The sequence below is a fragment of the Pangasianodon hypophthalmus genome, chromosome 20 (assembly GCF_027358585.1).
Source record: "Pangasianodon hypophthalmus isolate fPanHyp1 chromosome 20, fPanHyp1.pri, whole genome shotgun sequence".
Classification (NCBI taxonomy): Eukaryota; Metazoa; Chordata; class Actinopteri; order Siluriformes; family Pangasiidae; genus Pangasianodon; species Pangasianodon hypophthalmus.
The window spans coordinates 6,252,590-6,279,098 of NC_069729.1; the positions used below are offsets into that span (position 1 = coordinate 6,252,590).

General features: G+C 41.0%; 2 protein-coding genes across 3 annotated transcripts; both read left to right on the forward strand.

The window, feature by feature from the left end:
- tmcc1b (transmembrane and coiled-coil domain family 1b) lies at positions 1–15,279 on the forward strand. 2 transcript variants are annotated; one of them, XM_026935518.3, is made up of 8 exons: positions 1–122; positions 1,355–1,541; positions 4,660–4,703; positions 5,680–6,457; positions 10,045–10,479; positions 12,530–13,035; positions 13,207–13,342; positions 13,953–15,279. In XM_026935518.3, the coding sequence occupies exons 4-8, from the start codon at positions 5,855–5,857 to the stop codon at positions 14,265–14,267; spliced, it is 1,995 nt and encodes a 664-aa protein (XP_026791319.1). In that variant the 5' UTR covers positions 1–122; positions 1,355–1,541; positions 4,660–4,703; positions 5,680–5,854; the 3' UTR covers positions 14,268–15,279. The 2 variants fall into 2 exon arrangements, with proteins under 2 accessions (XP_026791319.1, XP_053083005.1); XM_053227030.1 differs by having other exon boundaries at positions 6,192–6,457.
- A 1,571-nt stretch (positions 15,280–16,850) lies between these two features.
- dnajc16l (DnaJ (Hsp40) homolog, subfamily C, member 16 like) lies at positions 16,851–26,479 on the forward strand. The gene is made up of 15 exons (XM_026935685.3): positions 16,851–16,974; positions 17,767–17,962; positions 18,103–18,169; positions 18,397–18,718; positions 19,722–19,906; positions 20,125–20,229; positions 21,039–21,191; positions 21,652–21,782; positions 22,070–22,247; positions 22,420–22,602; positions 23,177–23,253; positions 23,630–23,710; positions 23,804–23,890; positions 24,072–24,242; positions 24,881–26,479. Exons 2-15 carry the CDS (start codon positions 17,790–17,792, stop codon positions 25,224–25,226), a joined length of 2,259 nt encoding a protein of 752 aa, XP_026791486.2. The 5' UTR covers positions 16,851–16,974; positions 17,767–17,789; the 3' UTR covers positions 25,227–26,479.
- Positions 26,480–26,509: the final 30 nt, after the last annotated feature.

Genomic DNA, 26,509 nt, shown 5'->3' on the forward strand with positions numbered 1-26,509 from the left:
ATGCATGGAGAGCTTTTGCCCTTTTGCGTGTCTCTCCATGCGCGCTGCTGACGTCATCGTGGGAGTGTCTCAACGGCAGGAATGAAATGAACGGTCATCGGCGCAATCCTCTCAGGACTCACGTAAGTTTGTACCGCACTATATTCTCTCTAAACACGAAACAGCATCCGGTATCAATTCCTGACATTACTCGTTCCATATTTCACCACAGTTGCTGGGTCAGTGGATGTGCCGAGCCGTGTGTTGCTGCCCTTAGCAATGCTAACTCGACCTAGCATCTCTCTGGCTCTTAGCTAAGCTAGCTGAGTTAGCATGTTTAGCCGGAATAGACACGGCTCTAAGCGTGACTTTGGCTAGCTCGGGCTGGATGTTAGCTAGCAAGACGTGTATCAGACGTCAGGGGCACTAACATTACCGTGGCATCTCGGATCAAACGATCAGACGACAGTGTCCCACGTTAGCTAGCTTCAGGATGATTTTTAAATGGTTGTCAAATGATTTAGCATCTCGGAAGTTAGTAGATCTCCTCCCTGTCTCTACACTGGCGTTACAGACGGCCAGAGAACCGTGAGACAGGTGTCTTGCTACCTAACCTTAGCTGTCCTAGCTATTCAGATGGAAGTATACTTGGATCTGATCATATTTCGACAAGTGTCATGCTCATAAACTAAGCTGATGCAGGTGAGTAGGATGTGATGAGATGTGATCTGATCTTATGTGATCTTCAGATCAGATTCTGATCTTCTTCATCATCATCTCTCTGTTTGAACCACCAGCTAGCCAAAAGGGCGTAAACTGGCCATCAGGGCTACACAGATGACTGCATTAACAATCCTAGTGAGCTAATCTGATCAGATGATGGATACATCAATCATGATGAGATACCATTAATATAATTAATATAAACAGATGATAGATTTCATCTAAGATCTCTGAAGCATCCAGGCACATGACATATGGCTAGTCCTAGACAGAGCCTGTAGTGATCAATACAAGCTTGGTATTTTTTTTTCTTCCCCATAATCTGATCTGATGTAGTGATCGGACAGATTCAGACCCTTGGCTTCTCTCTGTGCATAGCTATGATCCTTTTGGTGCTCAGATATTGTATATGATCTAATACTTTTCATTTTTCAGCTTTATTGCCTCGATCAGATGATTAATACGGCCAATTAATACACACAGATGTTACATTTCATCTAAGATCAATCCCGAGACATGAAGCTAGTGCTACACATGGCTCAGTACGAGCGCTGGATTTTTTTTTTTCTCCTGTGATCTGATCTCATTTAATGATCTCACAGGCTTCGATATTGTGTAATGTCTTGTGTAATGTTTTTCCCATGTTTTTCAGCATGTAATATCGCCAGGTTTGCCAGGCTAGTCGACAGGAACAAGAAAAACTACTCCGTCCCATCTGGATCGAGTGGCAGTTATCGTCTATGACCTGAAGAGATTATTTTGGATTACCCCGTAGGATTAATTCACACCATCTTTCTAAATGGAGACGACAGAGCGGGCGAACTGATGAATGGGACGAGGTACAGTGCTGGTTATTAATTATCTTGTCATTTAGAGAAAATGGTCACAATGTTGTGAGAGCTGGCTTCTGACTTGCACAGTCATTACAGATGTATGCCAGTTTCACATGAGGAAAGAGAAAGACTGCCAAGGAGAGGTGTCGGGTAGTTTTGGTTTTAATTACATTTAATAGCTGTCATTCTCTAATGCTGTCCGGAATAGGCAGTTTATCACCATCCCTCATGTAAGGGTATGTGCTCAATTAAAAACACACACACTGATCTTTACTGATGACTAGATGTGATATTAGATGGGAGGGCTGAAATCTAATATCTGTCAATAGCTCGACAATGAAGCTATTAGGGTTGAGCGATGCATTATATCACAAGGTCCCATCGATGGTGTAATGAGAATAAAGTGGGCCAAACTATTACACACAATTACAGACAGACACTTTGTTCAAAATTAAAAAATAAAAAAAACCCCACTAAACTGTCCTTTTACATAATTTGTTCTTTGATTAGACAGTGTGTGCTTTGTGTACTTGTACTTTCTTTTGGGGGAAAAAAAGCATTATAGAGTAAATAATCCACCTGTATTTCACGTGCATCTTGTCAGTCACTGCTGATGACGTGTTATAGGTGTGTCAGCGAAGCAGGCTGAAAAATATCAGCCCAAACGCACACGAAATCTAGAGTGTGTTTTAAACTGTGTAATCACCTGACACGACAGTCATTAATAGGCTGCATGAATCTACGGTCTGGGCTCGAAAGAAATCAGCCCCAGTTGTGCGTCTTTGTCCCATTCTGTGTTGTGCTTATTCCAAAATAATCCGCTTTGAGAAATTTGTAAACAGCAAAAAAAAATCTGATGCCGAAAATGAAACCTTATATCGTTATCTTATATCGATAAGACAAGGGGGGGTTTAGCTGCGCTAGCTCGTTTGTACCAGCCGCTCCTGCTGATCTCTGATGTGACCTTGACGAGCTGTGTGAGTAAGACTGGGGGAGAGAGTGGTATGGAGATTGAGCTGACCCACTTCATCCACACAAAATGCAGTGCCCTTGGTGTATGTGTACACGCCATTGTGTGTTTTTAAACGGCATATGGGGACCGTGACTCAGTTCTTGAGCCAATTGTTTGCCTTCATTTACCTTTTCGCAGCCCAATCCCTTAGGGTGTTTTAGTTATGTTATGCGATAGCTGTGCTAAGTGTGCAGATGTAACATGTCGCTGTTTATCTGGTTAATTAATTATTGAACACGCTGGCGCCGTCACTGATAGTTCATGTACGCTGCTCAGCATGTCTCTGATGTTAATCAAAGATACGTCTCTGTGCGGCTCACTGGTCAGCGGCTCGCCTGAAAGACTAATCGATTGGTAGTCTTGTAAAGGGCTTCGGACTGACATTTTAAAAACGGACACAGACACTCCAGATTGAGTAACTGAATAACAGCTCTGAGTCATTCATGGTGTCAGCTGGGAGATGTTTGAAGTTCTATGTTGTTCCTCAGGTAAAGGCCTTTGCTTTGGCTAGTGTGTTAGTGTGCTGAAATGTCAGATATTGGCTAGTGCGGTCATTTTGTGTACGACTGCGGTATCCTCTGCATGCTTCTTTTATTTATTTATTTTTTTTGGAAGGCTTAATCAGCTGATGATGAAGGGAATGTAATATTTCTTAATATGTCAGCAGAGCCTGTGTTTGCTGATGGGCTACAGGAAAAAGGTCTGTGTTTTCTGCTATATAAGGCCTCGTTCTTTGAAAGGAGGTGGTTTTTGGAAACATTTGCTGACAACAAACTGAGTCTCAGAATGTATTGAGATTATATTGCAAATATAATGTGTTACGGTGGTTCTAAAATGCATTTACGTCGTACTCTATGTAGTGAGCGCAAATAGTGAATAGGAAGCCATTTGTAATTTTAATGCATTTGATTACTATAAGTTCTTAAATGACTGATTCTCCTGTGTAATTATGTCATACTATTCAACTAAAATTCATACAGGTCAAATTACATAAAATTCCTTGCTTACAAAGGTCCGGATAAGCAACTAACGTGACTGAGTGGTGATCATAGTCACCTTTTAATGCTTAACCATATATAAAGCAATTTGAAGTGATTATTCGAAGCATGTGCCACTTTGACTAGTGTGCGTACTTTTCTGTCCATTCGTCTTTAAAAATTCTGTTTTTAGGCTCCCGAGTGTCGCAACAGAAGAGTGTACTCTCTGTCCTCGAGAGATCACTCGAGAGTTCAAATCCCAACGATACCACAGCCATCCGTGCCGGGGAGACAAGGGAGCAAAATTGGTTGTGTTCTTTAGATAGGAGGGATGGCATACTCTCTCTCCTCTGTTAATCACAGCAACACTAGCCAATCATGATTGTCTATGAGCTTATGTATGTGGAAGAGGGCAGATAGCCCTCTGAGTGTTTTTTAATGCTGTCCTGAGACAATGCATGAGTAGCTGTTTGAAAAGATGCGGTTGGCTGGCTTCACGTGTCTTGGCGTCACGGGCCTGCTACAGAAGCCGCACCGGTTCATGTTTAGAAAACTGGATTCGCTAAACTACAGGGCAGTTTTTTCATACGCTGAGCTCCTCTGCTATAGTACGGGTCCTCGGAGATACGTTCCTGAGTCCACATCTGGACCTCTGTCCACCGGTTGACGTGCCCTGCTCACTGTAGTGAGCATGTATAGTGAATAAAGAAGCTGTTTGGGATTTGAGTGCATTCAATTACTAATTAATAAATTAAGTAATTGAAATGTAAATGCAGCTTTTAAAGGCAAGGTAGAGCTGTTGTCTGTTGATTCAGGATCATATTTGAGACTTGTTTACCCTGATCTCACTTCAGCATTCCCAAGCTTTATGAACGTCAGCCAGGAACTTCTAGAATGTTCATCTAGTCGGGTTGCAGTGGGCTTATAAATCCACTGTAGTGAGTAGTCTGTAGTAGCATGGGTTCAGGAGCTTCAAAATGCTGCATGCGGGCCGGTTTTATACACTGCTGTGAATTATTCTGCCTGTCTAATGTTTCATTCACTGATGGCTGATATGCACGGGTGTAGAATAGACTGGTTTATTGGATGATGTGAGTCCAGTGTGTCTGACAACAGCATCCATTTTCTTCCATAGCCATTCCTGAATTGAGAGCCAGAGGAGGCCGGGCTGGTCTGATGGTAAGCAACACTCTCCGTTTCTTTTTTCCTCCTCTTCTCTCTTATGTAGAACTGTTTGTGTTGTTCTTTGTTCATCCGAAAAAAAAGAAAGATGTACTGTGTGGGTTGATGTTTTCTCTGCCAAATATTCTCTGAAATGTTTGGTATCGCTTTACAGGATGTTATTACAATGTATGAAACATGCTTCAGTGTTAATATGCCTACGATTAAGAGGGCAGTGTTTTGCACTTGATAGAAAAGTGCTTTGGTGAAAGAGTACCAGGGTTACTGGCTCCTCGTATCTGCAGTGAGAAATCGCTACCTAAGTTTGTCCCAATTCACATGCCACGTAACCCACATGACTCACAGACACTAAAACTCCGCTTTAACTTGTGTTTGTGCTTTCAACGTCATCCTCAAGAGTAATTAACAGTAGATCGAGGGTGAACTTCTGCAGTGAAGGGGTCGGATTCTGGCTATTCAATTTTTATTACTGATTTTAAATTGGCATTTTGATATATAAGAATATTTATGTTCATATTTAGACAAATCAGATTAAACAACAGACGTGTTGTTTTCATTAAATTCAATAAAGACCCTGTGAGCATTGCAGAAATTCATAGCTCTAATTCTTTAGTAGCTGTTTTGTCACATCACCACCCATGACTGTAGACTGCTTAGTAGAGTGTGTCATTATTAGTATAGCAATTGCAACAATAGTACCTTGGCTTTGAGTAACATACAGGTTTGGCATGTTTATTCTGTGACTTAAGACTTACGGGATTGGCACAGCAATGAGTCATATCCTAATGATATCAGTTGAGGAATCTGACACCTCAGAATATGATTAGGTGAAAAGATTGCCACACCCTAATCTCTCCAAGCCAACTGAAGTGCTTCTGCTTTGTTATTAGCTTGAGCTTTCCTGTATTTGCTGCTTGTGTGCCATCACTCAGTGCTGCATGTCACAATCCATGTTGTTTTCCTTCTGTGGTAGACAAGCATGACTTTGAGCCAATCCACAGATGCATGCACGCTCACAGAACCCACCCGAGTGCCAAGCCCCCTGCTACCTGGCTTTTGAATCTGCCTGTCAGAGGGTTAGTGGTGGCGGGGCTTAGTTAGACCCTGACCCGATGCCGACCCTCTAAGTTGAACCTGGCAGCCTTGAGATGGATCAGGGTGCTAGCGAACAACCTGCCACGGAGGAGCCAGACTCCGGGACTCGAGCTGAGTCGGGGGCGAGCAGGAGGGCTTCTGAGGCCGAGCACAGCTTGTCCAAAATTACTCAAAATGCCCTGGAGAACATGGGCGTGCTTGGCCATGGCCTGAAACAGCTCTTCCAACCCCAGCGCCGGCGCTCATCTGTCGTGCCACAAGACCTCTCCTCTTCCTCTGCGAGCCCTGCACCTGAGGCCGCAGAGGCAGGGTCAGAGTTGGGAGAAGCCACTGCCCCTAACATCACGCCTCCTGACTCTGACCTCCCATCCACTTCCACCCCCCCCGCAGCTCTGAGCCGTGTGCTGCAGCAGATCCGAGGTGCTCCCCCCATGATGAAGCGAGGGACCAGCCTGCAGAGTCGCCGCAGCAAGACTGGGGGGGGAGGGGAGCCCCCCCAGAAAGGCAGCCCCCAGATCCATCGGCGCAGTACCCAGGAGGCTTTGATGCAGGCTGGACGCCCGCGGTCGTCCTCCACCACGGACACTCCCAGCAGCCCTGCCTTGGCCGACATGCTCCTGACCTCCGGCTATCACTCCACCGAGGAATCAGACCGAGTAAGTAATAAAAACCTCTTTTATTAATCAATTGCTTTCTTTATTCACTGTGGCCGAAATGGACTCTTTTAATTACAGACCCAGTTAAAGTTTTTAGAGATGCTTTCGTGGCCTTAGATCAAGCTCGTAGCTACTCAGAGCTGATTCATCCCGGGGGACGAGATCTCATCTTGATGTCTGACTGCTCTAATCAGTTTTATTGTTTCACCTTTCTGCTTCTTGGCTAATTAATGAGGATTTTTAACCATATATAGAGGGGGAAAGAGGGGGAAAAGCATAAAACAGTGTAGAGGAGTAAGTCTTCAGATCTGGACCTGACTGGAACTAGGTTATGGAAATATGACCAACTAGTTTCTTTGCTTAAATCAGACATGGATTGGCTGACAAGACGCTAACTAGGAGTGTCCTAATCCAAGAGGTCATTCACTGCTTATTACACAGAAATAAGATATCTCAGTAATAGCACTTGTGCTTAAATATGCATGCTCATTTAGTGCTTGTATTGTACCAGTGTCCCGTCACAAGATCGGAGGTGTGAACACGGTATTTTTGGTATTCTGCATCACACCACAGTCATGGTTGTATAAGGTTTAACAAGAACTCACTTCATTAGCATACCTCATTTACTCACAGTGTTTTTATGCCAATAATAGGATTCATGTCCTTGCACGTTAAAGCGGTTTGCCAGAATTTTTATCCAACTGCAGGCTTTTCTGAGAAGATTGTAGAGTTTATCTAAGGTTACTGTGTTTTCAAAGCCAAGGTAAATTTCGCTGTTAAAGGGAGTACTCCTGATAAGCGAACTAGGCAGTAATGAAGCCAATGAATGCCTTACACCTTTTATTTTGGACCAGGATGTGGCATCCGGGTACCTGATCACTTCTTTTTGTTCTAAAGGGTTTGGCCTGAGGTTAAGATTTCCCAGCAGGTGGTGCTGCTTTACTGTGTCTTGGAGATGCCTTTCTTCATCTTTCTGTCCCTGCAGTGTGTTGGTCTTCCAACTACTACTGCTGAGGGGTCTGATAATAGGAGTCATTTCACCTGGTATTGATATTGCTTGCTGGAACCATCAGGAATGTCTGCCTGTGCTCCTCCTCAGTGGAATGGCAGGCTCAGGTGCTTGTCAGACATCCCACAGTGGTGCACAGGGGTTAGTTACAGAAATCAGACAGGGACCAATCACAAGCCACGGCACCTGTGACAAGCAGATTTTGTGTTTGTGCTTTAAGGTGTTTTTTTTTTTTTTTTTTTTTGTAGTTACTTGTTGGGTGAGTAGGTTTAACAGTCAGAAAAAGAAAACAAAAACCCTGTGCCTGATTGATTCATTTGGTATGTAGCTATGTTTAAAGGTAATGAGTGTCATGGTGGTTTGGGGCACTTTGACGACTAAAGTGCGTGCTTCTTGTTCCGAGTCCCACCACATGCTGCACTACACATATCGGTCGAGCTGCGATCTAGTAGAATGTATTTTTTACTTATTGGGTTAATTGGTGTGAATCACACCCATCACACCCATATGTGGTTCTTCCCCAAACTGTAACCATGAAGTTGGAAGCACACAGCTGTACAGAATGTCTTTGTATGCTGTAGCATTACAATTTCCCTTAACTGGAACTAAGAGGTCTAACCAAAACATGTTCCAGCATGACAGTGCCCCTGTGCACAAAGCGAGCTCCGTGAAGACATGGTTTGCCAAGATTGTGGTTAGCTGCTCAGAGCCCTAACCACAACCCCACTGACCACCTTTGGGATGAATTAGCCTCCTCACCTGATATCAGTGCCTGAATCACTAATGCTCTTGTGGCTGAATGAGCACAAATCCCCACAGCCTCGCTCCAAAATCTAGTGGAAAGCCTTCTCAGAAGAGCGGAGGTTATTATAACAGGAAAGGGGAAGTAAATCTGGAATAGTTTAGTGTAGTGCAGACTTTCTTGCTAGAAGGAAAGAAAGTTGCTTGATAGATTCGAATAATAACTTGTATGCAAGGACAAAACAACACCACTCATAGCCGAAACGTTCGCCAAAGACTACCTGACATTGTCGAAGGCACAAACACACTGTGCACGTTGTTAGATTAGGATGATGATCTCGCATTTGTTTATGTCCTCTAGTCTGTATTACTGTATTTGCTTATCTCGCCATATGTTATTGTGTTATATTATGTTAGCTACCATTTTTAGCTTAGTAAACTATGGGACTTGGTACCACACTGGAACTTTTCCTTGCCTGGTGGGCTACCTGATAAATTTTACTGTCAGGGATTTTCTTTTATTATTTGTAGTCCAATTTGTAGTGATAGCACACATCAGATTGTAGTCAGTGGCATTGTGTTATAATTACTGAAGTAACTTGACAGATTCTTAAGCCTTGTATTTTTCCACCATTCTTGCATTATTAAGACTTACTTCACAGCTACTCAACATGCTAAGTCAGCTTGCTAAGAGGCTTTATCACTCTCCTAATCAAACTGAACTGTGGGGTGCGAGGTTAAGAACTCAGGGTCAAGGTGGATTCACCAGGTGTGAAGATTGATACATATAAAGGCATCTCTGGTGAGGGTTTTTACAGTTTTGCAGGTAGTTTACATACCTTGTGTAGAATGACGTAATGCTTCTAGGTGCATTTATAGCAGTTTCTGTGTAATAAAAAGAATGATAGCTATATGAACACTTGTACCAGGCACTGAAACTACTTTAATGGATGGCAATAAATTTTTTTCCCAGTCCTTTCTGACAGACTGTAACCCTTCAAGGAAACTAATATATGGCATTGTTTTGAGTATGCTAATAATGATTAAATGCTTTAGTTGATTGATTTTTCTCAGAGAATGTTATTTGAACCTATAGCTGAGCAATATGACGATATTATATCGATATATTGTCAATATATTTATAACAGTTACAAACTCTGCTCAGAGTTTATTAGATGTAAAGCATTTTTTTTTGTTTATTGTAGATATTTTTGTTAATGAACCCCTGAATGAACCTTTTTTGGCTCAGGATGTGTGTAGAAGGTCATAGCTCATATTAAAGTTCTGAAATTGTGCTTTGGATTTGGAGTTTTATATTTCAAGCGTAGGTAGTGCTTATTCTGTTTCTAATAAAGTGCTTTTTAATGTGGAGCAGTATGCCACTTTATCAGTGATCCGAGCTTCAGGTGTTATCTCAGAGGATTGCAGGAGTCTTGTCATAGTACAGAGGTCCAGACAGTCAGAGTCTCTTGCGATTGTTGCAAATTCCTGCATACGACATGTGGAAGTGTGACTGCAGCGTGTATGCTCTGCCATGGCCTGCGTTGGGAGTGTGCTCACAGTCATGGTGCTTTTATTGATTTCGTGGTTGATTTTATGAGGTTTTGTGTTGTTTTTGTCATTGCGCAGGACTGTGACCGTGTTAACTGTTGTTCTTCCTTTCTGTTTCTTTCTTGTTTTGTTTGTGTTCTTTCTTGCTTGCCTGTTCTTTCTTTATTCCTTTCTCATTTCTCTGTTTTTCTTGCCTGCCACCTTTATTTCTTATTTGCATGTTTTCTTTCTCTTTCTACTTCTTCTTCCCCTTTCTTTCTTTCTTTCTCTCACTCTGTCTCTCTAGGTGGATCGCCTAGAGGTGTCTGGCTTGGCTGCATCCCCCAACGCTCTGTCCAGCAGCTCAGATGGCGGCGGTGCTTACGGTGTAGACTCGGTAGACGGCGCTCCTGACCCGCAGCGCACCAAACAAGCCATTTCTCAGCTGCAGCAGAAGATCCTCAAGCTCACGGAGCAGATCAAGATCGAGCAGACGGCGCGCGACGACAACGTAGCCGAGTACCTGAAACTGGCCAACAACGCTGACAAGCAGCAGAGCGCACGCATCAAGCAAGTATTTGAGAAGAAGAATCAGAAGTCAGCACAGACCATCCAGCAGCTGCAGAGGAAGCTGGAGCATTACCACCGCAAGCTGAGGGAGGTGGAGCACAACGGCATCCCGCGCCAGCCCAAAGACGTGCTACGTGACATGCACCAGGGCCTGAAGGACGTCGGCGCCAAGGTACTTTTCATCATACTTAAAGTTATGGGTCGTTGTAGCGCAGAATTATCTGGGTGTATGATGTCACTATGGAACGTGTTTTTATGGAAAATGATATTATTAATATAGCACTCTTCATTTTGAGTCCAAAATCTGAATATGCTTTACAACTGAAGAACTGAGGCATATAATTATGTAATAGGAATAGAAATTAAAATCATTATTAAGTTTGTTACTTAAATATTCAAGGAGCTGCATTAAAAGGGGCTAAAACAGAACCTTACTGGAACACTCTATTACTAAAGAAATCTAAAGAAAGAACTTGTTTAATCTGAGAAAAAGATTAATATGTCCCTAAAATATTAGTGAAATCCTGGATGAGGTAAAGTGGGGCTATTAAGCTAATGTGATATGTCTTCATAGACTTACGTTTTGTAGTTTGGAATCCGCTTGTGTCATAGAGATAAGCACTATACACTGTACTGCATAAGTATTCACCTTGCTTGAACTTTTTACACATTATGTATTGTTATATCTTGGAACTGAAGTGGACTTGACTGGGATTACATGTCCCGAATCTACACAAAAAGTGGGAGGTTGAATATATTTTGCAAAATTATATACAAATAAAAAAATAGAAGTGTTTATTTTTTGATTATGTGTTCACCCCCTTTGCTGGGAATCCCTTAAATTATTTCTGGTGTGATCAGTACAATCAGAAGTCAGATAATTAGTTGAAGAGAATCCACCCGTAATTAACATGTCACATAATCTGAGTATAATTACACCTGCTCCTGGAAGGTCCCGGCGTTTTCTAGAGAACACGCTTAAACAAGTTGCATCATAATGACCCAGGAGCTGTCAAAACAAGTCTGGGACGAAGTTCTGGAAAAGTATCAATCAGGGTTTGATCATATTAAAAAAATCCATTTGAACATCCCTCAGAGCACCATTAAATCCATTATTAAAACATGGAAAACGTGCCAGATTATGGCACAGCCACAGCTCCTAGAGGAGGCCATCCACCAAAAGTCAGTGCCTGGGTAAGGAGGGCATTAGTCATAAGCACGAAACAGGCCAATGTTAACTTTGAAGGAGATGAAAAGATGAAAAGATCCACAGTTCAGATGGGAAACCCTGTTCACCCTAGCCTGGACTCTCCACAAAGCTGGGCTTTTTATGAAAGAGTGGTGAGCTATATGAAATTCTGCTTGCCAAAAGGCATTTTGGAGACTCGCCAAACATGTGGAAAGAGGGTTCTCTGGTTTGATGAGACCAAATTTTAACTGTTTGTCCTTGGCACAAAATGCCAATACGTTTAGCGAACACTGCTCATCACCCTGAGAACACCATTCCTGCAGTGAAGCATGGTGGTGGTAGCATCATGTTAAACGGTACTGTTGAATGTGTTCTCGAGGGCCATAATCCCAATTAAGTCCAATACTTACGCAAGACATTGTATCTGAGAGCCAGGTAGAGTGAGGCTACATATATGCACACCAACATTTTGCAGCATGTAACGTTACAAATATCTTACTTACCATTAACAACATTGTTTTTGTGATGGCTAATGTTGGCCATTTTGTGCCCAGCTGCCTCTCATTTCTTCCTACCTCAGTGACAAATGTGATCTTAGAAAGAGTGATTTAGGGCATTGTTTTTGCAAATTTCATTTGTCATTGACTGATGACTTTACACAGACTGGCAAGATTTCTGTTTCATTAAACGCTAGTGAACTGGAAGCGTTGCTAATGGCAGCCAGCCAGTGAAGTGCACTAAAATCTCACTGTAGATTTACAAACAAATTACAAGCAAAAGTAATACAAAGGAATGAAATAAAACCATATAATAAATAAGACATTAAATAATATAGAATAATAATAATATATGCTGGATTTAAGAGTGGTAATTTGTTACCTGCTTTAGAAAGAGCTGGAATTTGCTGTAGTGTCATTTGTTATTTCTGTTGTGTCCTGTTTCTCTTTTCATTGTTCCCATTTTATAACCAAGTTATAAAAGTTTATATATAGTTTGTATTGCAGTCAATGAAGTGCTTACATGTCTTTGTTAGGTGACCGGAGGTCTCTCCAGTATCTCCCAGGCCACTCATTCAGCTGCAGGCGTTGTTGTTTCCAAACCCCGTGAGTTTGCCTCGCTCATCCGCAACAAATTCGGGAGTGCAGACAACATCTCGTCGCTAAAAGACTCTCTGGACGAGACGCAGGGGGACGAAGCTGTGCCAGGGGTTGTACCAGGGGCCGGGACGTCATCCACTAGAGCCCTAGCACCTGGACAGTTGCAGTCCAGCCCCAAGTACGGCAGCGAGGACGACTGCTCGAGCGCCACATCAGGCTCGGCAGGGGCCAACAGCACCACTGGAGCCCCTGGAGGACCCCCAAGCTCCAAGGGCAACACGCTGGAGCACGGCCAGGCCTCAGGCCTTGACGCTCTGTTTCACGAGATCCAGGAGTTGCGGGAGAACCAGGGCCGGCTGGAGGAGTCGTTTGAGAATCTGAAGAGCCTCTATCAGAGGGATTACACGGTTATCATGCAAGCCCTGCAGGAGGAGAGATACAGGTACACACCGACACACTCAAACACTTCAGACGCCTGATATACACTTATATATCTGTGACTAGAAGTGATAATAAACTGTTGACTTAAAAATCTGTTTTAAGCATTTGTTGTCCATGTAAAGCCCACTTCATATATATATATGTGTGTGTGTGTGTGTGTGTGCATGAACAGATGTGAACGTCTAGAGGAGCAGCTGAATGATCTCACAGAGCTCCATCAGAATGAAATTCTCAACCTGAAGCAGGAGCTGGCCAGCATGGAGGAAAAAATCGCATACCAGTCTTACGAACGGGCCAGAGACATACAGGTTACTTATCCACATCAGTCATATTGGATATTTGGGAAATAAATTAAATGTGCAGTTTATTTTCAGACAGCTGGGGCTGTATTTGCATAAACTTTGCAATGAGACTAAAAGTAGCTCCTGCTGGCCAATTCAGGAGAAACTCTTCTTTTTTTTTTTAAGCCAGTTTTATTTTAGTTGCACGCTGCTGTACTTCTAAAACAGGGATTCTCATCTGGTGGACGGTGGTCGAGATGCAGACCCATTGAACAGAACTGAGTACTTGAAATAATACTGTAGCAGAGCTGGTAAACGTCTGTAAAAGAAAACTGTTCATACTTTGTAGTTCAGCGGCTCTAGTTTTCTAAAAATGAACCAGCTGATGACATGGCTTACTTAAAAAAGACGAAAAAGTCATTGTCTCATGTGTGCAGAGTCTCTAGTCAAAAGTGAGTAACGTGAAGCACTACTATGAAACAAAACATAGCCATTTTGAATTGCCTATAAATAAGACATAAACTAATCATTAATGGTTAAGCATTAAAGGGTAACGTTGTCACCGTTCAGTCATGTTGCTTGTTTAGCTAAGTACCCTTGCTTCATATTGACTGCATTTGCACTCTGTTGCCTGTAGGAGGCGCTGGAGGCCTGCCAGACGCGCATCTCGAAGATGGAACTACAGCAGCAGCAACAGCAGGTGGTGCAGTTGGAGGGGTTGGAGAACGCCACGGCACGCACCCTGCTCGGCAAGCTCATCAACGTTCTGCTGGCCGTCATGGCTGTCCTGCTGGTGTTCGTGTCGACGGTGGCGAACTGTGTGGTCCCGCTTATGAAGACACGCAGCCGCACGCTTTCCACGCTGCTCCTCGTCGTCGTCCTGGCCTTCCTCTGGAGGAACTGGGAGGCCATTTCACAGTACCTGGACCGTTTCTTGCTGCACTCTAGATGACCTGCACGGAAAGTGATATCGGCTTTATGAAGGGAAAGAAAGGACGGGGCCTGACGAAGGACCCGGAGACAAGCGCACTGCCTCAGCCGCTGTGAGCTCCAGATGAAGGAGCTCGGTGAGGATGGATGTCAAGAGAGATCTCACAGATGATTTTGATGCTTTGTTCCTTGCCCAAGGAGTGAATTTGTTTACATTTTGATGAAGATATTTTTTTTTCTGTCTACTGGAAAAAAATTGTAATGCAGAGTTGTTTTTTTTTTTTTTTTTTTTTGGTGTTGAAAGTGATGCAAGTTGTGTTGCTTTGTGTCCTTGTATAATTATAGTAAGAGTATAAAATTTATGCAAATAACCAGGATCTGGTTTTGCGGCACTGAATTAACACTGGAGTGTGTCGAGTGCAAACAGGATAACGTTCTCTTCATCAGCATAGCCTTCATCACTATCATCACTCAGCTTGTTTCCCTTTCTAAACCACGCAGTCTGCTTTTACTCTCTTTCTTCACCACAATTTCCTCTCTCTCTCTCTCTCTCTCTCTCTCTCTCTTTCTGTCTATCTGTCTCACACTATGCACATCTGTCTTTCTCTAAATCTCTCTTTGCCCTGCTGTGCTGTGTCCTATTCCTCTACATCCTTCTTATGACCCTTTGCTGCTGAAAGGACTTCCGCACAATCATCACTGGAAGAAATGGGTTCAGCTTGTGCAGATGAGTTTTGTGTTTGATTAGCTGGGCTGTACTGGACTGGGCCACAGAATAAGAAAGTTCTTGGCTTATCAAAGACCCAGGCTGCCCTGCCTTTGCTTCTCTAGCCCTGCCCATTGTGCCCCCTGCTGGCCTGCTCTGATAGAGGCACTGCCTCCAACCCATAAACAGAATGAACATACTTGAAGAGCTAGAAAGGCTCAAAGACTATCAGTGCTTCCGTACTGTTTCTTATAGCGACGATGAAATAGTCCTTTTTAGTTTTTATTTTTTAAAATTAAATGAATAAACGGGCTGTTTTAAAAGTGAATTGTCCTGAGTTTGACTTGGTGTTATTTATGTGTCTTTTTGCTGTGTTAATGAATATCATATACACTGGTCAGGGAAACCACATGAATGATGAACAGCCTGCAGCACCGAGACTTATGATTTATGTTTTCTACCATATAGACTTTTAAAACCTTTGGAACATCAGAAAGGCACTTTTGGGGGGGATAGGGGAGGAGGGAGTGACACATTTGGCAATCTCGTGTCCCAAACAAAGTAGTAGCACTAGCTAGAAATGAAACTATATGTACAGTTTATGCATAGCATATGCAAATGTATGGGGTGAATTTTACCCATCTGTAAGATTGCATCATGAGAAGGTTTTTGAGGAATGAAGTCTGCACACATTTAGCTCAGTTTAGTGGTTTAATATAATAACCGACACGTTTGAGATTAGAATTTATTAACATGGAAGAGTGCTGTGTTAAACCTGTTCATTATTCCTCAGGGATTATTCTTCATTAAAATGCATAAATTAAAAGAAGGTTCACTCATTCATAAACTCGCGGTTCACACACTCGTTAACAGCGTTCTGGGAAACTTATCAGAGCCAAACATTGGCCTTTTGAGTGACATATGAAAGATTTGTGTGATTCTGAAGAGACGCATGGCAGCAATGACAAAGTCACAAGAATAAGCATAAGAATTTTTCAAATCTGCTTTAAATATATTTTTAACATTTAATTTTGATGATATCCAAATATAATCTGGGATTTATATTAGTGATTTTGACCAGTAATTTCATAATCCTGTGTTAGTAAGTCTACTACATTGTAATGAAGGATTTTTTTTAAAAAAACTGGAATGCTTTTTATTAAATATAATTTATATTTATGGTTTACAGCATTTTAGTTCCTATCGTTCCATATATGCCTAAGAATAACAATGAAGATCCACTCAGGAGTAAGGCAAATTCAGAAATAGCAAAAATACGAGTAAAATATGCAATAATTTAAAGTGGACATGTATAGCTTGTAACATTTTTTGGTAATAATCATATCATAAATAAAAACATTACAAAAAAAACACCATAAAAGAGTCAAAAAGAGTGATCACATGATGAAGACCAACTAAGAAAAAAAAAAAAAAATCCCAAGCTCTAAAAAGAGAATCCTTAACAAAGCAATGATGGTTATTATGATTTAAAATTAAACAAGATGTAAGAGAGCATTCACCTCTTTATAACAGATATCAGATTCTGTGCTTCACACCGCAGACAGTTTGCTTTAAAACATGCTGATAAGAAATATAAAATATAAATAAGCTGACTTATACAAATATCATAATAATTATAACAATGCACACTGCACTAAAGTACAAATCTAAATATATTTGCATTGTTTAGTGTTCCATGTGTTTTTATTCTAGAAATAGAACAGCTGTGGAAAAAAAGACAAGAAAAGCAATTAAAAAAAAGATTTTGTGTCATATCTACAAACTATCAGGTCTAATGATATAATGCAAAAGTACTTCTTATTTATTTATCTATTTATTTATTTATTTATTTAATATATTTAGCTCAGTACTAGGGGTCTTTTATCTCCCTAGTGTCTTCCTACCATTCACCGGAACCGGAAGTGCTAGTGGGGAAAAAATGCTAGCCTAGCAACGGGACCTGCCCATGGGTGCTTGTCACTGAGTAGATGTTTTTTATGCAAATAGGTCACTTGAAGGTTTTGTGAGTAGTCCTTTTTTCCTGTTTCGTATTTATGAGAGTTTGTTATGGCGCTGTGAGTTTGAGTTTCTCTTTGGCAGCCATGCTAGCAGTTCTTAGCCGGCTAAATTAGCTTGCTAGCTTGTTATTTACAAGGGTACATTCGCTATATTTACTCTTTGGTTTACTGAAAGCCATGCCTTTCTTCGAGACTGTCCTCGATTTGTAGTTCACAGATTGGACTTCAGGGGATGTTGGGTTCCTTATTTGTTGCTGGGTAATACAAACATAGTTATTGATAGACATTTCTGATAGAGATATTGATAGTCATTGAAAAGCTGAGATTTCATCTCAGATCTCAGCCATGTCTGGCTGTTTGACAGCCCCATTTCTCCTTCTTTTAAGCCATTTCAAAAGTCAGACCACCCTACAAATGGTGTATTTTTGTTAACTGAGGTCTATCATCCTTGCTGGAAAATCCAGCTTAATCTGATCAGCTGCCCAAACAGGCTGAGATGCTCAAACTGGTGGACCATCCTTGCCATCAGGCCAGTTCTTTTCCACCTTCCTTATAAAAGTTTTCTAATTGCTCTCAAACGTTTATTTTAAGGAAGCTGGAAAAGATCTGACTAGCTAGGAAAGACGGTCTACCAGTCTGACCAGCTCGATCTGTGTCTGGATTTTTTTTGTGTGAGTGTTTATGTATTCGAGATGTGATTTCATTTGCGTTTCACACCACTGAGTTTCTTTCCTCTCTCAGTTCACATGACTAACATTTACACAGGATTTCCTTTTGTTTTCGATTTCTTTCTGTAGGCAGCCTGTCTGAGTCTGAGAAGATGAGAGCGCTCTCCAAGCCTTTCCTGAGCTGTCTGATCTGTCTGGCTGTGGTCCTGCTTGTTTTGGGAAATGCATCAGCTTCCGAGTTCAATCCGTACACGGTGCTCGGAGTGTCTCGACACGCCAGTCAGGCTGAAATCAGGAAAGCGTACAAGCAGCTCGTTAAGGAGTGGTGAGTAATCGCGAGGAGGTTCATGGATTGCTTGGAGAAATTGATCTGTAATTGTAATGCTGCATGAACGTGTTAACCTAATAATACTTACATTACATTACACTACGTAAGTGTTCAGAATGTGTCGTGCTTTATGACAGGCATCCGGACAAGAACAAAGATCCAAGTGCAGAAGACATGTTTATCAAGATTACTAAATCCTATGAGGTAGGTTTAGACTTTTTTTATTTTGTCTTAAAATCCAAAGATCCTTCATGCCTGATTTGTTTCATTTTTTTTTTAACATGCCTATATACACTCCAGTCTGAAATACATTAAATATGTTCGTATTACAATATTTTTGAGGTGTTTAGCAATTCTGTTGTTAATTTGTTTGGTTTATTGCTGTGAGTTATGACAGAGATTATTCCTCTAATCCATTTTGTTTTCCACAGATCCTGTCGAGTGAGGATCGCAGAGCGAACTACGACCGATTCGGCCAGACAGATGAGAACCAACACCACAACCAGGGACCGCATGGTTTCCACCACTTCCATGACAGTTTTTACTTCGATCAGTCGTTCTTTCGTTTCACACAGTCGACTCGAGATTTCACTGACAGCAAGCACCTGCTTCAGTACGAGAAGTATATGAACGAAGTGGTGCCAGATAGCTTCAAAAGGCCCTACCTGATTAAGATTACGTCAGAGTGGTGTTTCAGCTGCATCCATATTGAGCCCGTCTGGAAGGAAACGGTTCAGGATCTGGAGCCACTGGGTGAGTGTTGTGAAAATATCAAATGAAAAATATCAACATCTGTATTTATACCACGATTCTACAAAATCTAAGGCTAATAATAAACAGATAAAAAAAAAAACGTTGTCTAACAATGTAAGACGTATATAGTCTTTGATGTAATAACATTTTCTGTAAGCAGACATTTATTTAATATTTATGGAAGGAGTCTCCAGTGTCAGCTTTTTGTTACTGTCAGTAATTTTTCAAAGCTTTGTGCTTTCAGGTTTCTCTGTAATATGACAAGTGGTATTTTTTTTTTTTTTTTTTTTTTTAAATTAACTTAATGACATCGAGAGAGAGTGAGAGAGCAAAAGACAGCCTGGTGATGGAATCACTGTTTATATACGTTATTTTATAATGTAAGTGATGACAGCAACTAACTTGTCTCATGAATGTTCTACAGTATTAAATATAACTGCAGACTGTGTGTCATTCATGACTAAAGTAAAAATTGCAATCACTGCTAAAATAATCCACTTTGGGGTGGTAACAGTAGCCCCGCTTTTTAGTGGGGCAAATCACACCACTCCAAAGTGGATTATTTTCCTATAACTGCGCTGTTTTATTCCTGATGATAAATTCCAAATAATTCCAAATAGATTCCAATATAATATTCATAAGAGGGAGTATAGGCTTAAAAGCTTTGTAATATTTAGGTATTGTTCTTCTCATGTTTAATAAAACATCTTCTTAGGGGAAAAATGGTGACCTCACTGGCATCCCATGCTCATAATAAACAAATGATATGGACCACCAGCATCCAACCAATCAGGACCAGGAGGCATTACTAGTATTGTTGCCAGTTATTTCACAAAGCCTTCCTTTGGATTTGTTTAAATTTTGAGTTTCAGAATAGCTAGCTTCATCTAACCTTCAAAATCGCTCACAATACCTTTATTAGCAGTTTCATATGCGCTGAGGCCCCTGTTTTTAAAAACTGCATGTAGTTTTACTTCTATATTCCCCTCGTCTTTGGTTTTAGGTGTGGGAATTGGTGTTGTGGATTTCGGTTACGAGAAGCGGCTAGCTACTCATCTCGGAGCCCGTGGCACCCCCTCCATTCTGGCGCTCATCAACGGCAGAGTGACCTTCTTCCACAGCGCTGTGTCCCGAGAGAACCTGAGGCACTTTGTGGAAAGCTTGCTGCCACATAACCTAGTAGAGAAGGTTAGATGGAAATCTTGTATGTTGGAACTTAAGCACGTATGTGACATGTATAATGTTGGAAATGGTGGTATGAGATATGCAAAGTTTAATTGTGTTAGAATAGAGGGGAAAAAAATTACCCAGTTATCAGGGTATTGTCTCATTTCGATATGCTGTGGCATTCTTATATATAAAACATAAAATAATGATATTGATGCCTTTTTCATTTTTTTAATAAGGTGACAGATGATAACTACATACAGTTTTTGAACGGTTGGCGAGAAGAGAACAAACCTAGAGTACTACTCTTTGACGCTGCTGCTTCAGCACCATTCCTTTACAAGGTAAAATGCTATTCACTGATTGTTATGTGAAGTATGTACTCTATAGTAGATCATAAAATATTAAACGTGCAAATGTACTCATCAGGGCTGCAACAAATGATTGTTTTTATAAATGTATATTGTCGCGAGTTTTTAAAATCATAATGACATAAAACAGTACATAAAACACAAATTTTAAGAGGCAAATGTATCGGGTTTACGATAAATAGCCTACACTTAGACACGCAAACTCATCGTTAACTTGAACAAGCCAAAATCGCACCAGCTAAAATAAACCGATATCATTAAACTATGAGATTTCTGCTCTAGTACTGCTCACATTATTACTTTGGCCATACTTCGGTCATCATAAAAATATCAAATACCTTCCACAAAACACTATATAATATGAGGCTAATGACATTAATCTGTTTCACAAAGTAGAAGCTTTTGTTTTAAATGTTTGTGCATCATCGATATACTTCATAGCCATAGCAGTGCATCACTCAGTGTTATTATTTATTTATTTATTTAATTTAAGGAACATGATCTTGCTTTCTTTGACTGCCCTCTCACTGGCGTGAAACAGAAGCAGTGTTGAGAGCAGTGTTTTACACTGGACACAGAATGGACACAGAGGGCTGTGCAGTTTTACATCATAACAGCTCTTTGCTCTTGGTTCAGTAAATGACGCGTCGACTGTAAAAATCCACGTACATGAATTTCCATAATCAGCGTAGTCAATTTTATTGACTAATTGTTGCAGCCCTAGTATACATGTGACCTGTCTGTGGACATGAAAAACCCGTATTGTGTTGCTCTGCTTGTAGCTCTCTGCATTTGCATATCGGGACTTTGTGCGGTTTGGGTACGTAGTTCATAGTGAGGCCACGCGTATCCAGCAGCAGTTCAGCATCAACATGTACGCTCCCACCATGCTGCTGTTTAAAGAGAACACTGAGAAACCTGCAGACGCCATACAGGTATTGACCACTGTCTAAATGTCAACACACATTTACTCTTTAGTTTGAAGGAGGCATTGCTCCTTAGTTGTAGCCACAATTTAAAATTATTTTTAACTCTTGCATTGCAAGCGTAATGTGCTTTTTAGATGCATACACATGAGCAGCCATTTACATTGAGTTGCGAGTTTATTAGGGACACCTACCTTATACCATACAGCTGCACTTTGTAAATCAAATACCTGGTTAATGGTTTGAGTTGCCAGCATTCAGATACTGATAACATAATGTTGAGCAGTAAAAAGCGTATACCTATTATAACCTCATAAAATGGTCAACGAGTGTCAATGGTACAAGGTAGGCGTACCTAATAAACTGGTAAATATCCCAGTGCAAATAGATTAATTATATTTTTTTCACTCTGGATGTAAGATTGCTTTATACACCTTTTAAGTTAAGCTTTCTGATTTTGTACACTCAGTCCAGGGGAATGAAAAAGCAGACCATTGATGAGTTTGTCTCGAGCAACCGTTTCCTGCTAGTGCCACGACTGGTCAATCAGAAGCTCTTTGACGAGCTGTGTCCAGTCAAACAGTTCCACCGCCGTCGGAAGTAAGAAGGCCTGCTTCTTCTGTTTCTTCTCTGGTTTTAGAGGATTTTATGTTATATAACAAATCCTCCATCTGTTATATCTAATAACACTGGCCTCTGAATGCTGAACCTTGTGAAGAATTTCACAGCCTCGCTGATGCATCTAGTTTTTAAAAGATTTTTAGGTCTTGTGGAGCATTTTCAAATTCCGCTTCACACTAGTGAATTGTGAAATGACTTGTAAAAACTTTGTAGCGTCTTTTCAGTGGAAGCTGTAAGGTGACTAATTTGTTCTTTCATCCTCTCAGATACTGTGTCTTGCTCATCACTGGGGAGGATGAGACGTTTGTGTCTGTGAATGACGCCTTCTTTGACTTTGCCTCTTCTAACACTAAAGAGGTGGTGAGATTCGCCTACGTCTATCAGAAGCAGCAGCAGCCTCTCTGTGATACGCTGCTCAAAAAGGAAGACATGAGGCCTCCCCAGGTCAGAGTCAAACACGCATATATACACACAGATTAATGCGTCAGTTATATGACACTATTTTCAGTCTTATTTTGATTCAGAATTCAGATTTAGTATTCTTATTCACATCGGGTTTACGTTATATGTCTATCTGTGTGTATCTCTGATCGCTTTTGTCCCAAACATCTAATAGGTGATCATTCTGGAGAGGCGAAGCGCCGCAGGCAAGGTGCTGTACCGGACAGTGACAGGCGGCTGGAATGGGAGTGACGACGATAAGCACCGCCTCCACGAGCAGCTGGAGCTCCTGCAGAGAGACCCGAGCTTTCTCACCTATGATGCCATGCTGCCTGAACTCAACAATGAGCTCGCCTCAGTGAGTCTGACAGCCCTCCATCAGTCACGCCGAAATAAATAGCATATTCCAGGGATACCATACAGGAACTCCCACCATGCAGGATTTAGACCTCAAGTGATTTGGTATAGTCTCTTACTCTTACCCAGTATGCAATTTGAGCAGGAAAGTTTGTCAGAAAAGACATAAATGCAGTACTTGCTGTGTTAGTATCAGCAAACATGGCATAAACCACCCTCGGTAGTTGCACATGACTGGACCAGGATTGCACATTAGACGCACCCATGTAAAACATAATCCACAATAAAATCTTTGTGTTGCAAGCCAACTAGCTAACATTCGTCTGCCCTACACAGTTCAGGACATCTGATATCTGGCACATCTGATTCCTTAGATAACCGCATATCTGTATATACAAGCAAAACCTACTACAGTTTGAGTAAAAAAAAACAAAAAAAAGAAGCAGCCATAATAATTTGCAATTAAGAAATAATTCGGATTTGTTTTACAGTGTAAACAAAGTCTAACTGGATTCATCTGTCCCAGTCAACTCAATCTATGATCGCATTTTTGATTCTCATTTTCTCCATTCCAGATGTTTCTAATTCGGTGGTTGAATGCTGCCTATGATTACCTTTCTCAAGTCTACTTTGACCTTCTCTACTCAAACTGGTAAGTATGAGACATTTCAGGAGTCACTCTTTCTTACCTGTAGCAATTTTTTTAAACCGTACCTGAGGCTTAATTCGAAGATGAGATTTGACTGTAGTCATGAATGTAGCCCTGTAATGACATCTGTAGTAACAAGTAGTGACCTTGGTATTTTAAGGTTCTATCAGCATTCAGTTTCTATTCAGATGTATTTCCGTTCATGGTAGTAAGGTTATACAGTTGTGTGGTGTATGATGAAACCTACTAACTCTTCTTAATGTAGAATACAGGCAAACAAACAGAAGCAAGCTTCTAGTTTGAGAGCATTAAAACTAGGGTGCAGGCTCTTTGCTGTAAAGTACTCCAACACTCAGATTAGATTCTGTGTCTCCCCCAGGCGAGAGGTGATGCCCATCGTATCTCTGATCTTCTCCGCTCTCTTCATCCTGTTTGGCACCGTCATCATTCAGGCTTTCAGGTAGGAGCTGAAACACACTCGGGACACCATTACAAGTTTGACTCATGGTGGTGTAGCTTGGCCTTGACTTCACTTTAAAACACCAATTTGCAGTGATTCAGAGGAAAAAACAGCCAAACGGAAGGCTAAAGAATCCCCAAAGACAGCAGGAAGCTCTTCAGATACAGAAAACACATCCAGGTGTGATAGATTTGATTATCCTCTACTTCAAATTTAAATAGCTTAAAGTGAACAAAATGACCATTTCTGCTGCACAAATTACACATGAGGATTTTATAAGTAACCATAAATATAAATAAAAAAAATCTGTAACTTTGGGGTATTTTTGTGCTTTAGAGTCTCCTTTTGTTTTTTAATTTAGCCGTCCTTCGAAGAAGAACTTTGTGGAGGTGACGGAGTTGACAGACATGACCTACACCAGCAATCTGGTGAAATTAAAGCCGGGACACATCAATGTGGTGCTGGTGCTCACAGACGTGTCCAAACAGGTCCTACTGAAGAAGTTTGCCAAAGAAGTGTACTCGTTCTCAGGGTGAGGCTTGCAATTTTCCCATTTATGTGTACATATAAATAGGTGAAGAAAAATCCAAGGAGTATCTGCAACATACTTGAGTAAGAAATGTAAAAGTGGGAGAAATTGCACCATGGTACAATGTTTCCAGAGAAATAGGACAAAAGATTCAGACAAAAGTCATTAACGTTGTGCTGTTTTATTTCTCAACCTGCACAAACATTTGATTGCTTAATAAAATACCTAGACCAACTTTTATGGCGCAAAACAAAGCATGAACACACAAGTACTTTCATTTTCTAATTCATATTCTGCTGGAGATTATATTTTCTTTTAGCATAATGAGTTGAAATTAACACAGTGCAGATTCTTACAGGAAATTTTAACGCTCCTAAAACCTAAAGCTGAAAAGGCAGGAACAGCGTTGAACTTAACAATTACATCCTTGGGCTCTTTTTCTTTTTCTTTTTTTTTTTTTTGGTCACTTTTACTTTTACCGCTCTAACATTTATTGTTCACCTTGTTGGAAAAAGAACACGATTAGAACCGATTGCACCTGTTGGGCTCCTGTTCTTTTTTTTGTGTAATATTTAGTTGTTTACATGGACTATTTATGTTTCATAAAATATTTCCAATCCTAATTGTGTGCCTTTTCTCAGGTATCAGACTCTTCACTACTCCTTTTTTAATACTGACAAGCACAGTCGGTGGATGGACTCACTCCTGCAGTTGGCGCCATCTGCCAGGCTTTCAGAAGACGAGGAAGAAAAGGGCGCGTCCTCCTGTAAACCAGACTACACCGGCCACGTGCTGGCCCTTAATGGCCATAAAAAGTACTTTTGCCTGTTTAGACCTACGTTCACTGAGGACGAGGATGACACTGTACAGCTCCATCACAAGCTAGACCGGCTAAACCTATGGATGGAGAAGCTGACGGAGGGCACACTGCCCAGGCACCACGTTCCTGCCTGGCCTGACCTGCACACCACAACCCCTAAAAAATAAAGAGGTGGGTTTGAAACCCCCGTGGGAATCTCTTAAATATCAGGTCTGGACTCCACTGTATGGCTTTTGTGTGTTGTTGAAAGCAGGAGTTGTTGATGTTTGACTGGGAGTTGACCACAGGTACAGGTATACAGGTCTGTGTATAGTATATGAGGCTTGATTAGAAAATGTACTTACGCAGAACATTATTCTGGATTATGCACTGGCTGAGTTTTTCCCCGTGGCAGCACCAGGTACGTGCTTTTTGCTGCCAGCAGGGGTTGCACTACCAACCATGTTATTTTCACTGTGGGGAAAAAGTCTGTGGACTTAATTTTAGCTGCTGATTTATGCTGTAGTCACATTCACAGATCGGTTCATGCACAGACGAGAGAGGAAAATCCTGTCAGAATGAAAGCGCATATACTTATAATGACCGAGACTTGTTCTAGGATCAGGTGCCACCTCTTTATTTATAGAGACATGAGCTATGTAACAAAAAAAGACCACTTTTTTGAATATATTGGAATGGCAGTACTGCACTGGCAATAGTGCTGGAAATTTTCATTTTACCCACAAACGCTGTTTTAGATCTAAATCTAAATGTAGAGTATATAAATGATCTGTCCATTATTTTCCTAACAACTTCAATGTTGCTAATAATACACGGCTTGATCATCTTTTACTACTGAGTGCATTAATAATTAATAAGTGGCAGAAACCTCCATCGTGTTTGTAGCATCTTTAATCCACAGCTGGTGAAAAGGCTGTGATAGGTCAGTAACGGTTTTCAGCTGATGAATGCGCTTCTGATTGAGCAAAACTATATAACCAAACAAATCCTGTTCAAAGCACTATTACTTCTCCATTTATGAGTGTGTGTGATTGTGAAATGTGTTTTCTTGCATGAAAAAAGCCTCATAGTTGCCATGTTTTGCTTTGACTTCTAGCATGTAGCATCTTTCTTTAAATGTCACCTCTTGGACCATATAAAACTTCTCACTTTTTCTCACTTTTACATTTTCCCCCTGCTTAAATCATCATCATCCAAAAGTAATTTAACACAAGTGTGTTGACAAGGTTACTTGTAGTGTATCTACTGATCCTCTTCTCAAAGGTAAATTAAAATTTTAGCATCCTGACCTCAAAAAATTTTGTTAGATGTTATTTAAAGGAAGATATTTAATTTATAAGATGTTGCATTGTTTGTTCCATGTCTTATTCATAATGTTTAACTTAAATAAACTTTACACAAAGACTACAAAATACAGGCTGTATCTTTATTTTACTTTGATAGGGGTAGG

Excerpts from the sequence above, each read along its gene's own strand:
- tmcc1b (XM_026935518.3), top strand. The coding sequence starts at position 5,855 with ATGGATCAGGGTGCTAGCGAACAACCTGCCACGGAGGAGCCAGACTCC. Across the intron at positions 13,036-13,206 it reads CTGCAGGAGGAGAGATACAG|ATGTGAACGTCTAGAGGAGC; the intron begins GTACACACCGAC and ends GTGCATGAACAG. Across the intron at positions 13,343-13,952 it reads AACGGGCCAGAGACATACAG|GAGGCGCTGGAGGCCTGCCA; the intron begins GTTACTTATCCA and ends TGTTGCCTGTAG.
- dnajc16l (XM_026935685.3), top strand. The coding sequence starts at position 17,790 with ATGAGAGCGCTCTCCAAGCCTTTCCTGAGCTGTCTGATCTGTCTGGCT. Across the intron at positions 18,719-19,721 it reads TCAGGATCTGGAGCCACTGG|GTGTGGGAATTGGTGTTGTG; the intron begins GTGAGTGTTGTG and ends CTTTGGTTTTAG. Across the intron at positions 19,907-20,124 it reads CACATAACCTAGTAGAGAAG|GTGACAGATGATAACTACAT; the intron begins GTTAGATGGAAA and ends TTTTTTAATAAG.